General features: G+C 34.8%; 2 protein-coding genes across 4 annotated transcripts in view; both read right to left on the bottom strand.

The window, feature by feature from the left end:
* LOC111056802 (U8-agatoxin-Ao1a) overlaps positions 1-9083 on the bottom strand; it is a 34719-nt gene extending 25636 nt beyond the window's left edge. The window contains exon 1 of one of the 3 annotated variants that reach the window (XM_022344208.2): positions 8828-9083. In XM_022344208.2, coding sequence (XP_022199900.1) covers positions 8828-8930 — 103 coding nt within the window. In that variant the 5' untranslated portion in view covers positions 8931-9083. Of the gene's footprint in view, positions 1-447; positions 542-8827 lie in introns of those variants that run through there. The other 2 variants (XM_022344207.2, XM_039423162.1) reach the window with 2 other exon arrangements.
* A 2006-nt stretch (positions 9084-11089) lies between these two features.
* Positions 11090-18131, bottom strand: LOC111056798. Its single transcript, XM_039423163.1, has 4 exons — positions 17850-18131; positions 16241-16450; positions 14940-15003; positions 11090-11465 (listed from the first exon to the last, which is right to left on the bottom strand). Exons 2-4 carry the CDS (start codon positions 16341-16343, stop codon positions 11279-11281), a joined length of 354 nt encoding a protein of 117 aa, XP_039279097.1. The 5' UTR covers positions 16344-16450; positions 17850-18131; the 3' UTR covers positions 11090-11278.

Raw genomic sequence — 18131 nt, forward strand, 5'->3', positions numbered from 1 at the left:
TTTGGATGCACAGACTATCGGGAAGATACTACGATTCTCATCTTCGAACAAACCGTATTGAAACCTGTGAACAAACAGTGCTCAGGATAGGAAAATAAACCTTCTCTCCTAAGCCACCAAATGAAGACGTATGTGGTGACTCGTAGGTGGTGACCAATGAAAAAAGTTCAAATAACGGGTGAAAACCTATTCACGTATCTTATCACGAAGGTTTCAGTAGAGGAACCTGGGATGAAACCGAATAGTTCTGCCTCAGAATATTGATGTTATGTCATATTATCTCACTTGGTTTTATAAGCTTATTCAATAAAAATTCACCGATTCAATTCTACAATAGAATTTCAAAGTATAAAATATACTTTACACATATACTTTAAAGTATATATATTACACATCGTGATATTTATTATCATCACATCATGATAGTGAAATTTCAAGATATTAAACCTTCATAATACATATTGTTGAGGAGCTTAGAACAAAATCACGCCTGAAAGGAAACCCGAGCTTGTTGAAATTGATCACCTTCTTGTTTTGAAACTTTCATACTAAGTTCAGGCTAATAATCCCGAATGAACACAGTCCACATGTTACTTGGGTAACAAATCTGTTATGCACAAGTGGGAACATGTGAAAGCATTCAAGCTGCAATTAAAGTGATAACAAGATATTTGCGTCGTATATTCAGTTGTAAACATGCGATAAGTACGTGAACATGGCTTTGCGATAAGCATGGCTTCAACATGATACTCGCCAATTTCCACATCCAATTTCCCAATTTTCCACGAATCGACTCTTCTGAAACAAGAGCTGCAAGTTATCCCTTATCAGAGTAATAAAGCTGCAATCAGTACCTCTCTAATGATGAGTGAGAACTTTCAGACGATCATTTTGAGGAAATTCACCTGTGTAATTTCACAGGAAACCATCAACCATTCCAAGGCATTTGAAGATAATTTGAAGGATATCGATTCCATATTGAAGAAACTTTCGAACGTGGGTGTAGTTATTGATAAACCATTAACAATGAGATTTGGAGTACACTGGATAGTTCATAATCTTTCTATATGCTTATGATTGTATAACAAAACTATGATCTTTGTGATAATACTTTTCTTATCAGTTTGAGAGTGAATTATTTATCTGTATTTCATTAATTTTATAGTGAAGTTTATGAATGAGCCAATGATGAATTCATGTGTTGCTTTGAATTGAGGTTCCGAAAATACAATAGTATTCTATAGTAACAGTAGGAGTTGAGTAAAATCATACAGCATAATTTTCCGTTTGATAAAAAATGCTTGATGAATACAGAGAAGGAATTAAACCAGTCACTGACAAATAAATGATAAAATGATGGAAATTCGATTCTGGCTTGATCTTGAATAATAGTAGAGATTTCAGTCATTGTAGCCAAGGTTGAAACCATAGAACAACGTTGAATAAATTCTGAATTGATTGTTTCAATGAATTATTCTAGATTATTTTCAAGTTTTGATCAAAAATCATTTTTCTAACGTTCTACATTGAACTTCTCATATAAATTTCAATCGAATAATCATGAAAATAGTTTTGAAATACGAGTATGACATCATAAAATAGGGCTGTGATCCTATCCTAGCTAGCCATCCACGTTATTCGATGGATAATAGTGCAGTATTGAAGGATATGGTATATAAAATATAATTCGACGTTACTGATAGATTGAATAGAACCATAGAGAAACAATAGCGTGAGTAGATATCCCATTGTATAGGGCATTTATGTCGCAACTTTTACTGCTATCTCAAGCCGATTATTGTCAATTTACTGTTTTGTTGGGGTGAAAGTGTATGAACGGCACAGTATGAGAGACTACGAGCGTCACACAGCTTCACGGGAAAGAACTACGTGGACTATCGGCTTGAGATAACAGTAAAAGTTGCGACATAAACGTCCTATACCATGGGATATCTACTTACGCTATTATTTCTCTATGATAGAACATACATTGAAAGTATGTAATATTCGAAATTAATAATGAAACTTATGGTCAGAATTTTCAAGTATTGATGTTTCAAGGACAAAGTAGGTGTAAGCCAAGGGTGGTATATATAGGTTTCCTTTATACTATCCTTGAGTGTAAACCAACGTGTGGAAAAGAGTATCCTCTGAGAGTGAATTTATTTGTATTCAACTAAAACTATACTAGTTGAATGTTACAATGTTGGAAACAAGAGACCAACTACAGTGTATGTCACCACTACAGGAAATTTTCACGTCTGCACCCTGAGCAACAAGTAATATCCTACTTTTCAAAGGAGACTAATAAAACTTGGCAAGTTGCGAGCTACTGTTGATCTTACACAGAGGTGAGCGAAAGAGATGGTGATAATTCACAACAGCCGTCTCTGTTCATCCTGACGAACACTCTTCTTTATTAAGATTTACTGGGGAGATCTGTCTGTGCTTCCCTCTTTGTGCTGATGGAAAAGTTGTAATACGGTTAAGACTCGTTGATTGCTTCAACTCTAACATTTCAGCGGCTTCTTTCTCAAAAGACTGCTGTTGGAGAAATATTTCAAGTCAGTTCCAATGGAACAGCTCTAGAAGGAATGTTGGGCAGTATGCTTCATACACGATCACGATATTAATTTCCCCCTACCATCATATTCTGATTTCCATGATGTGAAAGTACAATATAAATATCACATGTTATGATGTATATCAATCATAACAATTATTCTTCTAAACAAGAGTTCATGAGCTCTCGAGGAAATTTACTGAAGACAGAATGAATGTGTTCTTAGAATGTGAAAATTACTGCGAAGTCAGATGAAAATGTGTCTACTAAATGAAATAGAATTGATATTTTAGCTGTTAATCATTTCAAACAATTCAACTTCTTCAATTCAATCAAATTATATTATCTCAATAGACTATTATTAACTGTTTACATAGACTAGTGAATTTGCATCATCAAGAATGAAGTGAAAAATCGAGTGATGAAGCAAAAATATTTACAATTATTCAAGTAATCATTCACAACCAAATACTATCATGGAAGAAAGTATTTACTATTCAGAATTCCACTTCAAACTTAATCAGAGAGTAGTGCTCTCTTATTTTCGTAAATCAGTGGTGAATTTCTATTATTGGAAGAACAAAAATGGGAATACTTAAAAGCTACAATGTTAAGAGTTTGAAATTTGTTTATAGAGGTTCATTGATAGAAGAGATGGTATTCCCAATTTTGAAAAGTTTAATTGTCGTTTCAGGAAATTAAACTTATGGCTCAAAGCCACCAACGATTTGGTACCATATCAATTTATCGCTACGCCACCATAAACCGTTTCCATTACAATCACACCGGTTATTGTAAGAGTAAACCTCGAACATGGAACTAATATTTAGGAACCACTGCGTTATCATTGCATAGTCGATATTTAGGACGGTTTTATGAATGAATCAGTGTGATTAAGAATAATATTGAGTTTGGGCGGGCCGAGTCAATTATTCATGAGACACAGTTTGTGCTGACGTAAACAATTTCGAGGGCGTGTTGACTGGCTGCTTCAATAAATACTTGATTTCTGGTGTTCTGGGTCCTGCTGGGACGATGTTTGGTAAAAACAATATTGGCAAGAGCCGAGCGAACACAGCGGTTGGCTAATTGCGCCATTTAGGGCGCTTTATTTGCAGATGTGATCGGGGGGAATGAATGGGGTCTGGCGGGGTTTAGTGATTGTTCCCGACCGCTTTTATAGCCGAGCAAGAAGCTTTTGTTCGCTGGAGCGTGCTCGACAGCATCTCGACAAACACTTGGCCCTGGAGCACTCCACTACTCCGTCTCGTCTAGAATGTCGCAAAAAGTCGAGTGCACACAATCCAGTTCTTATCTGATTGCTCCAAGTGTGTCGAAATCGGTTGACAGCAATGTGGTGGCTTGTCTAGGGGGAAATCTCTGAAGATGCATCTTGAATTCTCAGAGTTGTGGGAAAAATTTCAGGGTAAGAAATATAAAGACTCAATCTCTTTCACATTACAAATTGTTAAGTCGACATAAACGTTTCCGTATTGAACTTCATGGTATTTCTACTGATTACAATAATATATAAGATATTGCATTGATTGTCGATTCATGACCATGTTGGACCCCCATCAATTACAATCTACCCCAATCAGAGTTTTATTGATAATTGTTGTCTGAAAGTCAGCCAATGAGAGCCGGGTGTCAAAGAATTGAACCAATAACAAGCTAACCAATGACAGAGCAGAGATTTTTTATTTGGAAGTCAGCCAATGGGAGTCAAATAACTGGAAATCCAATGAATCACGCTTCAGCCAATAAGATTGATGAGATTTTGTTGTTTAGAAGTCAATCAATAGGTTACTAGTGCCAAGGTGCATAGGTCACTAGGTCGAGTGCCAAGATTCATTTTTCAAACCAATGAATGGTTTAGTAGGCTCCTGATAGTATATTATAAATCGTTGTTTTGTCATAATAAAGTGTGAGTTTTCGATGATTACTGGAGACAAGTAACTAAATATAATCATCAATATGCCAATAATATATCGTCAGTGCTCTTGAACACTGTACTTAACAATAAATGCATGCCATCAATAAGGTGATAGAAATCTAATAAATGGAAACGTTTTAGTCACTTGACTCTTGTCAACAAATGATGAATAAACAATTATCAATGAATGAGAATAGTTTTGGGTGTGTCAAGGTAATAATGATAATGTGTGAACAATTTCAAGTATACTGGCAATAAAGTATTGAAATGTATCAACTCTACGTTATATTGGATAAGGGTGTGTCTTTGAGTATTAAAAACCCACCACACTTACTGTCCCTACGAGCCCGTAAAATGATTGCAATAATAAACCTGGAAGCCACCAGTGAATGAAACAGTCGTGACCTTGAAGCATTGTGAAGCGTGTTGCCTATTTTCTCCCGTGCAGAAAACGTATACAGTATTATTTGAAAATAGAAAGTCATGTTACTTCTCATCCTTCTAAAAGCGATTTGATGTTTTCAATTACAAATACAAAATAATATTCCACGTTTTCCAGAAGCCCAATAAGAAGTATATTCTAAGCATGTTCATGCTTATTTACAATTTATCTCAATTACTTCTCAATCTTCATTTTCAATTCACTTTCTTATCTACATTTCCGATCTTAAAAATCTAGATTAACGAGAAAAATAATTTTTATGAGGAACAATTATTTATCTCTTTCCAATAAAATAATTTTATTCATCTAAACTTCATACTTCAGTACCTTTTCCACCTTTCAGACTTTCAGGTGAAATATCCCAACATACAGCATAATTTTCAGAATCATTTTTAAATTGGTGTAGCTTCAGATTTAGTACTTGGCCTACATTTAATTCACATATCCGTACATTTCCTGTTACGGATGATTCTCAACGCAATGGTGAACAATCAACAATCATACTGTGAATTATAATTCTTTTGGTTCCTTCTCCTATCGGAGGTTGAAAATCATCACAGAGATTCCTCACTTAATTAATCGCAGCCCGGAAAAGTTTTTTTGTGTTGCAGTCATACCAGTCACTCAAAGAGCATAGACTGGACAGTACTGTTGATATACAATATATTGGATATTCCCCAATATAAATTATATACCAGGGATACGTAGGTCTTCAAGACGGTACTTGTTATTTTTTCCAAGCATTTTAATGATTTTTTTCTGTTTTTTCAAATGTATTTATTTATTTATTCGTTGATATAATTACAAATCATATGAATATGATCGGGATAGAACAACAGGAATAGCCCAAAACTATTCTGTTCCCAAATTTTGATAAATAATTTAGTTAATATTCATTCTTTTGGTGACTCTATACATCCACCTCTGCATAGCTGAACAGAAGTTGTGCATGCTACACTTATTGGACATGACGAGCATTGACAATGATTGGACTGTCGATCAATTTTACCGGCGCACAAGATTAAAGATAAACCTCAACTGGTGAGAGGTGAGGCGGCTCAGTTGAGTGACACGAATTGAATTATAAATAGCTCTCAAACTGTCTTTTGCAAAATTTGGGATGAGCTCTCATCCAAAAATAGAAATCGAGATTCTGCTGATAGCACGAATGGGAGGAAAAACGCTGGATAACTCCATTAAGCTTTTTCCATTTTTCCAGGAATAATTTTTCCAACAGAGAAAGACCTAGCGACTATGGCATTGAGATTCGTTGATGAGCCCAATTCTAACTTTCTTCAAGAATTACCAACAGAGATGATGTAGCTGAGTAGATGTCCTCTGAGTTCAAGCAAAGAGAATATACTCTGTGGTTTTCATTTTTTTCATTATTCAAGATATATTTCTTTCTCTGAAATATCTGTATATAATGCATTTATCAACACGTAGAGCAGAGAAAGATTCAAAAATTTGCTGTATCAATAATACTATTCACAAAACCTGCAAATGGCTATAATTTTGTGAATTTCACGAGTGCTCTCCAGTTGAATTCAGTAGACTGCTTAGTTTAAAGACTCCACTACTGTTTTGAGGCCATTGCAATCAGTGTCTACATTTCATACAATATGGATGGAGCGATACAAAAATATAGATTCACACTGAACTAGAAATCACTTTTATCTGTTCTCTACTGCTTCTCGAGTAGAGTCTTATACTATACAGAATACTAACAGAAGTCTGATACTATACAGAATCAGTACAATAAAGATAAAAGTAATTTATTATTCAGTCTAATTTAGATTTTCATATCAATACGTTTCATTCATATTGTGTGAAATGAATAAATTAAATTGATTTATTATAGAATCAGTACAATACTGATAATAAGAAACTCAAGTAAATAGTGAATCACTCAAGTAGTGACTTGCTCTATTCAACGCATTAGACTTTGGTTCGCATGGGCCAATAAGACAAGAGCACTAGAATCACGGTACAATGTACATGAATGATGAATCTCCAGAACGATATAAATCTTTTGCGACGTTGTTTCAGACTTGGCTGGTAGTTAGAATTTGAAATTTTTGATGCCATACTCGATGAATCCACTACCAGAACTGGGTCAAACTGCCTCGGCCGTAATATAGCTGAGTTGACGTTATTGTGCCTGCTTTATGAATGGTCAATATTAATGTTTGAAGTCGTTAAAGTGATGTCATGTGATGTAGCAGAAAGCGCTCTTGAGGAACGCTCTAATGCCAGCTATTTTCGCGTGATAAGCCGCGTATCCCAAGACAATAAACACGCTGTGAATAATTTACGGCCATCACATATATCGAAACCATCGCATGGCACTTCTTATAATAGCATGGTTCATTTCATGATTTTCATGTTTATGAGCAGCGTGAAAAGCCAAGTGTAAAATGTACGATAGAATATAGATATATAAGTAATCTTACTTATTATTACTTAATTAGTCTATTAAATTTTCCACAGATTGATAAGTAATAGGATACCGCTACTTGGATTTCTATAATAAATCACTCTAGTTTCTCTCCCTAAGACCGATCAATTAATCATTGAGTATTAAAACTGGCCAGATAATAAGAGAACCAAATTGTATGGATTTGATAATGACTAATCGATGCTGGTTGTACCACAAAAATATACAATTTGTAAAAAAAGTAAATTTGTATGGCTTTTGTTGGTGGGAAGTCCCTTGCGGGAAGGTCCCACCGCCTGAATATATTATTTAAGCCGTCAATGGGCCTTACGACTGTCATACTTCAGCCGGGACCGACAATTTAACATGGTGATCTGGTTAAAAAAATTTTGGTTTTGAGAGGGTTTGAAACCCGGGATATCTATGCTGCTATGCAAGCACTCTTCACTAGACCACGGATCACTCCATACAATTTGTAATTTCATTTGACAGCTTCCAGAATAGTACATTTCTATTCAATCTTCGAACTTTTTACTATAATTATAATTTACCACTACTATATTCAGGTATCCATATATAACTCCATTGCATTTGTCTGATTGGTTCATATTTGTATTGCAAATAAATTGATTGAATTGAACAAATAATCCATGTACAGATGTGTCCAACGATTCATATTATATCAAAGTACTAGATTATGCCAAGATTTCAAATCAGTTCATACAAATTCTTTCATTGAAAAGCGGGATTATGGATTTGTATTCAGAACGTACAGATGAAATCAATATAATTAATGAGAAACAAAGATCAAAGTTCATTCAATTGATGAGCAGAATATGATGCGTTCAAAATCCAAGTAATACCCTCAGTAAGCACCAAAGAGAGATTGAATTTATTACAAATATTATTAAAAGTCCAGCAAAAAAGGACTGGATCGAAACTTCTCTCATTCGAATACTTTTAGAATATCGTATTCCAAACAATTTTCGAATCTTCATAACAGTCACAATCACTGTGATTACAGTTGCAAGAATTTTCAATCATCTCCAATTTTAAATTCGACACATTCTCATTTTTGTCAATTCAATTATACACTAGAAACAAGAGGAAGTTTGTTTCAGTACTTCTTATTTTCTGCCAAAGGATGGAAACTTGTAGTTGTAAAGTCAAGTCAGACAGGAGCGCTGGGCCCAGTTATTATCATCTTTGTTTTCATCATAAAACGAAAACTTGAAAGTTAGTTGTTGCTTTTTTATGGGAGCTATGTAACTCGGAAAATAGTTGTTGCTTCTCCGTGAGAGGGAATAGTTGTGACAGAAAATGAGAAAACTGATATGTTGTTTGTTTTTCCGTATTTCAATTTCATGGAAGTTTAACTTCTATCATATGAATAGAGGCTCACAATTTCTTATTTGTTTTATTCATAGAAACAAGTTGTTGAAAAGTTACCGTCTTCGAAGTAGGAGGGGGGCGTAGCGGTAGCTGTAGGCAGGAGGGTGGGAGCCAGCACTAGGAAAACGCATGATGCGGACAAGAGAAGATGCGATTTCATACTCGAGAAGGAAGTGAGAAGGAAGAAGTCAAAAACGTATCGGTTGATGGAGAGACGAGACGAGAGAACAGACTCGCGCGCGGTTGATTACAGTTGAGGGTTGTCGGTGCTTCGGCTCGCTTGTGATCGAGAACTGATCTTCTGAGAGGCAAAGTAGCGTCACAACGCGTCGAGAAGCGCAGGCGTTTATTCTGAGGGAAGAGGAGGGCTTTGGCCACCCTACACCCCCGAAACACCCCCGCAAGAAACTGCGATCCCTTTAATATCGATCATTCGTCATCTCATTGCCGAGCCGTCTGCTAATGGCTTAGGTCGGGGATGACACTTGTATGTGACGTTGCTTCATCAAAAAGTCAGACTGGGAGACTGTACTCTCGGAGATTGACCGATAAAATACGAGATATTCCAACAGGAATAGCAAACAAAAAGCACATTAAATGATACAAAAAAATCCAGGACTAGATTTCGAGATAGAACTGGTAAAAGTTATGCATTATTTCGGAGAAACTTGAGAAGAAAATACGCTCTTGAATAGCATCGGTTGTAATTGAGCAGTGCTGTCTAAATTCTGCACTATTTGAGTCTTTGGTGTTTTTTTTAGTGTGAGATTATACCAAAGTGTGAGATTACATCATTAATTTATATGAAGTATGAGAATAGCCTGTCCCAAATACATGTGATTGAATAGAACCTCCACTTCAAAGGTAGCCAATATCGTTTATCCAATATCCGAAAACATCCCACAGGAATTCTCTGGTAGCTAAAGTTTGTAAAGGTGTTGTTCACATCAACCTTGAACAGAGTTCCACCTCGGATATTATTGTGATAATTCTGAAAAGTGAGTATCCATTGAACTTCAACTATTTGAGTTTCCAGTTGATAATTAATACTTTCCTTGCCCTATTGCCATAGGTAAGGAAAGTATTGCTTTCCGAAAAAATTAAGGTACCCAAATTTCCATACGTTTCAAGGTCCCCTGAGTCCAAAAAGTGGTTTTTGGGTATTGGTCTGTATGTGTGTGTGTGTGTGTGTGTGTGTGGTGTGTGTGTGTGTGTGTGTGTGTGTGTGTGTGTGTGTGTGTGTGTATGAGTGTATGTGCGTCTGTGTACACGATATCTTATCTCCCAATTAACGGAATGACTTGAAATTTAGAACTTAAGGTCCTTACACTATAAGGATCCGACACCAACATTTTCGATCAAATGCAATTCAAGATGGCGGCTAAAATGGCGAAAATGCTGTCAAAAACAGGGTTTTCCGCGATTTTCTCGAAAACGGCTACAACGATTTTGATCAAATTCATACCTAGAAAAGTCATTGATAAGCTCTATCAACTGCCACAAGTCTCATATCTGTAAAAATTTCAGGAGCACTGCACCATCTATGCAAAGTTTGGTTTTAGACTCCCAATTATCAGGCTTCAGATACAATTTAAACAAAAAAAATCGAGTGGAAAAGATTGAGCATAAAAATCTCTACAATTAATGTTCAGTAACATTTTCGCCTAAAATTGAAAATAAGCTCGAAATTCGAGAAAATAAGATTAGTCAATTGCAAATTGTTGGCAACTGTTGATTCTATTAAATCATTCACTATGAAGAGATAGCAGATCTCGTGTATATCTAACGTTATTGTCCTGTCACCAGCTGGCTCAGATCTTAGAAAAGTTGACTTGAGATGCGCGGGAACACTAGCGTCAGTTGATAAATTTTCATAACTTTCGTGTGAGTGCACCACACCAGATTTTTTTTTAGATTCATATTTATGGGATGGATTTAGTGAGCTAGCTCACTTCATTGCCCATATTTAGAAGTGCACCGATTACATTATCAGAATTATTGTCAACAACATTTGAAAATCAATGGGAAATTTCACTGTTTTTTCTCAAAATTGAACATCACTACAAATTGAAGTATTGACTATCAATACAAATTGAAGTATTAAAGTATTGCAGTATTGCATCTGTGAACATCCATCACATTATTCAGAGATCCATCTGTGAACTTTCAAAACATTATCCACACATCTTCAGAGTGAAAGGCGATCACAATCTTCAATACATGTTTAACTAGCTGTTAACTCCTCAGGCTGTGTGTGAGAATGTGACGAATTGCATATATAGAAAAAAATATCGACTGGACCTATGGAAACAATAAAGCATTAAGAAAAATCGTGATTTTATTCGATTTTTATCTCAACTCGAAAAAATACATTTAGTGTACAAGAATCATGGAGAGTTGTGATGCATGAGGGGAATAATTGTTACATAATAACACTGTTATTTTCAGTTGGGCGATTGTGATCCGAACACAATACAAGGCCGGGTTGAATGATTTTCCGGGATTCGTCTATTTTCCGATCTTCTGGAAAAGTCCCCGCCGCTGGCAGCGACAGTTGACGCCCCACAGGTTGCAGCGACAGGAGCAGCAGTCGCAACAGTCGTTGATTCGACTATCGCAGTTGCCGCCTCTCGGTATGCAGGCGCCGCCCCCGCTACCCGAAGATGTGCCGCCTCCAGCCTCCTCCTCGTTTCGTCTAAAAAAATTCAATACAATTATAAATAAATATCATGAAATTAAGATATCTTAAATTGAATTTATCAAGTTGTACGTCGTTGATTCTTATGTGGAGCAAGTCATTAAGGCTTATTCTAGTGAAAAGTCTTGAATGACCTAATCCATGACCTGCGATTAGTATCAATTAAGATATCTCATTAATGAAAGAGTTAATAATTATTATTACACAAAAATCCAAATTAAATGCTGTAAATCACTCCGAAGACTTCTGCTAATTAATTTGGATTTTTGTTTAATAATAATTATTAATTCATTAGCATTTGAATAAATGCAATATCTCAGTAATTTCCAAATGAAAGAGTTAGCTTATACTTGTCCATACAAAATACATTTTAGCGCATCATATAATAATTATAATAGAACATTGTTGAGACTCATAATATTATCACAGTCTGGCCAGTCTCATAAATTGATACAATTGCTTGTATCATAAACTTTCTCTCACTGTCACTTCTTATTGTCTCGTCTGCAACAAGATTAAACCAAAAAAAAATTGTTGGAAATTTATTCAATCGATTAAAATGGAACTAATCAATTTTTCAAAATCATCAAATAGATTGAAATAAATTAGAAATTAAGTAACAACGACGCGAGAATAGCCCTAAATATTTTAATGTTCCCAGTCCTGTGCTTGTGCGAAGGTAATTGAAGGGATAATATTGAGAGATGAATATTGTTTAAGGTGATTCTGAACCATTATCAATTGATTTGGAAGCCCATAACTGTCAATCGAGCTGACCAATTTCAATTGCTTTACAATTGGATAATTTCATTACTAAATTACTCATCAGAGCATCAAAATTATTGTTTTACTGTACTCCTGCCGATACTAGTCTGATATTATCATTATAATAGCCTACGGTACTATTGATCACTTTCACTACTAGATATTAACAGGGAAATTAATGTAATGTGAGATAAGAGATAAGGTACTCTCTCAGCAAACTTTAACAGGAAATTCAATATATTCTATATGAAATATCACTGCCTACATTGTATAATATACCAAAGTCTAATCAAATACGTTTAGTGAGATATTGAAAATAATTATTGGTAATAAGACAAGAATTCTAAACAAACTGATAATTGAGTATTCAAACTCGGTTCCATGTGGTAGATTAATTTTCACTAGCTTTGGCTTGATTGAAATTACAAGTACAGAACCGTACTAACACTGTTCAAAATAATGAGCTACCTACTATATTACAATGATTTATATCAATATTAGTTTAAATTATACTAGTACCGTACTACCACTGTTTTAAATAATTACTACTGTATTACAATGATTTATATTAATGTCAATTTATATTATACTAGCAGGTAACCTGTGCTCCGCAAGGGTCTAATTAAAAACTTTACAAACTGAAAAGTTGACCAACTGAAATCTTGAAGAATTGAGAATAGGCCTATAACCATCCTCGGTAAATTAAGAATCTACATGCAAAATTTCAATTTAATCAGTCCAGTAGTTCGGACGGGATGATCCGTGATTCGTGAATTTTCTATCCCGTACGTGTATAAGCCAATTCTTTCCTTTATTATATCATAGAGATTAATGTATCAATCCATTTATCTATACTATTATTATCTCACATAGTTATAATTGGCTATTGTGTCATCAACCATAGAACATTGATACTGTAGTACAAAATCAACCTATTTGTCATTGTGACCATTGGAATAGAAAAATTCCGAGCTGAAGAAATCCCAGAGATAACTCAACCGAAGTGAAAGTGAAGAAAGAGAGAGAGAGAGGGAGAGAGAGATGTAAATGTTATCCCCTAACATCGATTCGCATCTAAAAAATCTTATTAAATCAAATGCTCTCTATATCAGACGAAGATACTGACAGACATCCGAACTGAGAAAGAATGAGCTTTCAGTTCGAGGAAAAACCGGCAGCCTCAGCAGAAAATGAGTAAATGCGACAATACCACAGGAACAGAGAGTGTTCCTGCAACTCAATAGAAACTTTCTACTCCTGATGGTACAGAAACGAGAAACCCCTTCGCCACAAACCCCCTCCACCCCGCTCCCGACTACCACGTACATCCGCCCAGAAAGCTTTCACAACCATTGCTTTACACTCTCTCACTGGTTCTCTCACTCTTTTCGAAAGAAATGGGATGGTAATTAATCAAATTTTTAGTCTTTTGTACTGATCATAAAATTTTGAAAATTCTACACTAAATCAAATCTTATGTTATATTAGTTTGAGAAATAGTTTTCTACTGTATGAGTTACAAAATTATTTTTCCTACAGTTACGTTGAAAAGTGGCCATTGCTGCACTGATTACAGAACGCAAAGAATCACTTTTCCGCTCTAGTGCGGGAAATTTTTTTCTGCACTCCAGATTTGCAACATGGCAACGCAAAATACTTAGTAGGTTATATGGAGCAACAGTGCAGCAAAATCAAAATGAAGTTGGTAACAGTGACTGCTGTGGCTGCTATAGTGAGCAGAGGTGCAACGAAGCACAACGCGCAAATTATTAATCATTAGATATTATAACCAAGGACAACATTTTTATTCAATTTGACAATAAATTAAGGTTTTTATCAATAATAAAATTACACAGAAAAACATTTGATGGATTTCAGGCAATTTTACCCATAATTACCCACTTTTCATATTCAATGGTAACTGTAGGAAAAACTTAATGTGAAATACGTGCGCAAAGTTCCTATGCTGCACTCAAGAAACCATACGTTTCTTTCGGTGCAGCAAACTGTCACTTTGCGCACTAGTTGCACAAATAACTATTTTGATCTATTTCAAAAAGTCTGAAACACCCTTCCGTGATAGAATGTGAAAATCGTCTAATACAATATTAAGGACATGTAATACATAAGGACATGTTGACTACATAAAGCATATCAACTACGATTATTTACAAAGTAGGTATTAGTAATTGGTACAATAGATTGATTATTTGAATAAATGTGGCTCCCACTATATATGAATATCTGTCAAGGATGCCACTATTTTTACTTTGGTTAAAAATTTTATGCAAACAAAGGAAGAATGAATAATATGTTAGAAGTCACATCTTTGCATTAAGAGTTTTTATTTTGTCTCCCTCAAGAAACGTAATCTTTGTGAAGCTTTTCCATTCCAATGAGCTTCAATAATTTTCATTGAAAAATTAACACCGTTTGCTGGAACGGTTTGCTCATCTCATCATCTTCAATAATTTATTATTTATAATAGATTTACTGGTTGAAGAAGAAGAAACAATTTGACCTAATAAAGATCCCGGAAAATTCAGGAACTCAAACAAAATAGAATATTGTAGTACCTACTTTGAAGAATCTCACTTTCTCTCATTGGCAGTGAAACGTTCATTTTAGCTTCCAGAACATCAATTCTGTTTTTCAGATGAGGAGCACATTTAAAAAAAATAGTTTTAAAATTTTCACAGTACTTACTTTCGTTCACTGAAAAGCAGTCTTTGTAAATCATTGTCGATGTAATCATAGACAGGTGTGTCACCTGTAAATGAAAATGGATACACATTATTGAAAACAATCAAATAGGCTACCTATAGGTTGACTTCTATTGGGAGAATCAAACCAAACTGACGATAAAGGATTACTAAGTACAGCTTTCGAGATGCACTTTACTCTTTAGCGTGAAATCTATAACTCTGTTTAAAATAGAAAACTGCATACAGAATTGATTATACTGATTGATTCTGCTTTAAATAGATTGATAGTAGAATTGAATAAGAAGAATTTTATAAAATTAATTCTATGAGATGAGAAACAATGAACATGATAAGGGGAATTTCGAACAATCAAACATATGTACGAGTATATAGTAGGATATGAAACATATTAATGAAATGAGGAAAATCATAATGTGTGATGGGGACTGGTTAAATTCGAGAAGAAACTTTTTGTTGAATATAAGTGTACAGAAAGCTTATAATATTATGGAATAGCACCGTTCTCTCTCGTTGTAAAGACGTGAAAAACACTCCAAATTTTTATACGAATAGAAAAATTTTCCACCCTGATTAAAAATGAAAATCAGTTATTTAAGTAACGTAGACAATGAAAGAAATATACTGTATATAGTGTACGGTACATTATTCAATCAGAGATCATCAAATTGTAATGAATTTTTATTTTGGCTAATTGTCTATCAGTTTAGGTTTAATAAGTTTCTCATATTAGTGGTGCATTAGGCTCTGCTTCACAAAAGGTGAATTCAATTTTCATAGTGTGCTAAAAATAGCATCAGTGCTGAAAAATATCTATATCGCTTCAGAAAAAGTGAATTGAGTTGTTTAGCAATGTTCCATTTACCATTGATCATTTAACGCAATGAAAGTTTCTATTTCTCACTGAGGGTCGCTTTCTCCAAAAAATGTAAACTCAAATTCTAGTTTAAACCATCAGCTGACACAATTTTGAAACACATTTTAATAAATGCAACCATACATTCATTAAACTGAGTTAATAGTTAACTAACTAACTTTGGTGACTCAAAATGGTCCAATAATGAAACTATAGGCTACGTGTATTTGTTTCACATGAATAAACAGGAATGAATTAGTGTGACTAAAAAAATAATTGAAACTCAAGATTTCTATTAATAATGAATTTGGATCTTTGGAACATTTTTATATCAAGCCAATCAATGAGAAAATCACCACATTGTGTATTAATTTAATTGCAAAAACGTCCTAAAACGATACTGAAAACTTGGAATATTGGAAACTCACCATCTTGGAAGAAATTCGAGGGACTGCTCTGTACGGATGGAATTACAACGACGCCAACCACCAACGTACAAACGGAGGCTACTAGAGCGACTTGGGTTCCCATCTTGACTCGCAAACAGCAAGATATGAACGAAAATTGCTCGGATGCAACTTATAAACAAGTTCCACCCCACGAATCTTTGGCACTGAGGATTCTCCTGGGATTCCCGCCTGGTCAGGAAACGTATCATTAAATGTAATTGATTTATTGGTTCTGTAATGTGATATTTCTATAATTGGGGAATATGTAGGTCTACCCTGTAGTTTGATTTATATAGCTGATCAATAAATTTCTCATTGGAGTGTGGGCCTGTGTAAGCTGTTGAGAAAGTGATAAAATTCGGCGAATTACTATTTTTGAAAGCGCCTCCTCATATTATGCAGCTTGGTATTGATTTTAAGGCTCATGTATTACATTAGGACACCACGTACGGTGAGACATGTGTCCTATGTAAAACAAGCTGGGGCATCAGTGAGACCCAAATGACGACAAAACCTGGTGTCCGACCACCAAAGTCTGGTGTCCCAACCGGTACCTCTAGTGTAATGACAACAATCAGATGTAATGCCCCGCGACTCGCTTGGGCACTTGGTGTCCAAACCTATAGTGTTGTAATTATTGTAATAGGCACCTGAGTTATTCCAATTCAATTCCAAGCAATTAACCAAAATTAGCACACTGGAGTTTCGTGAATGACATTCATTGATTTTTCTCTGAAAATGTTCAATTTCCCATTTGCGTTCAGGCAGGAGCATTCCTACGCCACCTTTCAAACATGCATAATCTAGATTCCTAGAATAAATTTTTTCTAGTAAATCCTCCAAACTTCTCCATTCAACAGATTTATTCCAATTGCCAGAGTAAATCAATATACAAAGTGTTTACAATTGAATATCAAAATTTCTTTATAATAGGCATATTTTAACATTGAATTTCCAGGTACAATTATATGTCAAATGAAAAAGCTACTTGAACAGGCAGTTCTAAAAAGAGCCGTTCAATATGACTACCTGATTCTGTCACATGGTACACTGAAGTCCTTAGCTGAATTCTTACCAAACATTAATAAGTGTGTCTTCAGTAATTCAATTGAGTTAGCGAATATGAAGGCCATGCATAGCAAATGCTGTCATTGAGGCATTTTTATAAGCGGCTTAAAGACGGAGAGAGTAGAGACGGTAAGTTATACTGGCGGCTAGTGATTCTTATAAAATCACTTTTCATTTAAAAAACATTGTTCTGGATGGAAATTGATGGAAAGTGTCTTAATGAATGTGAAACCGGTGATTAGGTTAGTGATTAGTTTCCATAATGGGCCTACATTTTTAATTCACAATAAATTATTTTAAGTTGCCGTACTACTAACAAAGAATCTACTTTATTATTGTAGCTACAATACATACGGCCTATCTAAATAATCTTCTACATAATTTATTTTATACATTAATACAAATAAATGTAAAAATGATTCAAACTTTTCTATTAGCTAGCTCTACGTAACGTATTAAATATATTATTGTTTTAAATTATTTTCATAAATATAAGTATTTTAAGTTTTAAATCAGTTACCTTCGATTTGTAACTTAAAGTGAGTTCAAATAATAATAATAAATAAAATGTGAACACACTGTAAGCATGTAAGCAATAAACAGTGTTAACATAACCTTTAAACCGTGAAGTGTAAAGCTTATACAGAGTGGAAACGTGGAGCGATCCTATCGTTCCACTCAAGTTTATTTTTGTTTACATTTTTGACTGTCGACCAGCTCGCCAGTTGAACAACTTTTACTCCACTCTCTAGACACTAGTCTCGAGCCGTCTCTGCTTTCCTTGTCTATAAGCCTATCCAGA

Source organism: Nilaparvata lugens, chromosome 3, assembly GCF_014356525.2.
Source record: "Nilaparvata lugens isolate BPH chromosome 3, ASM1435652v1, whole genome shotgun sequence".
NCBI lineage: Eukaryota > Metazoa > Arthropoda > Insecta > Hemiptera > Delphacidae > Nilaparvata > Nilaparvata lugens.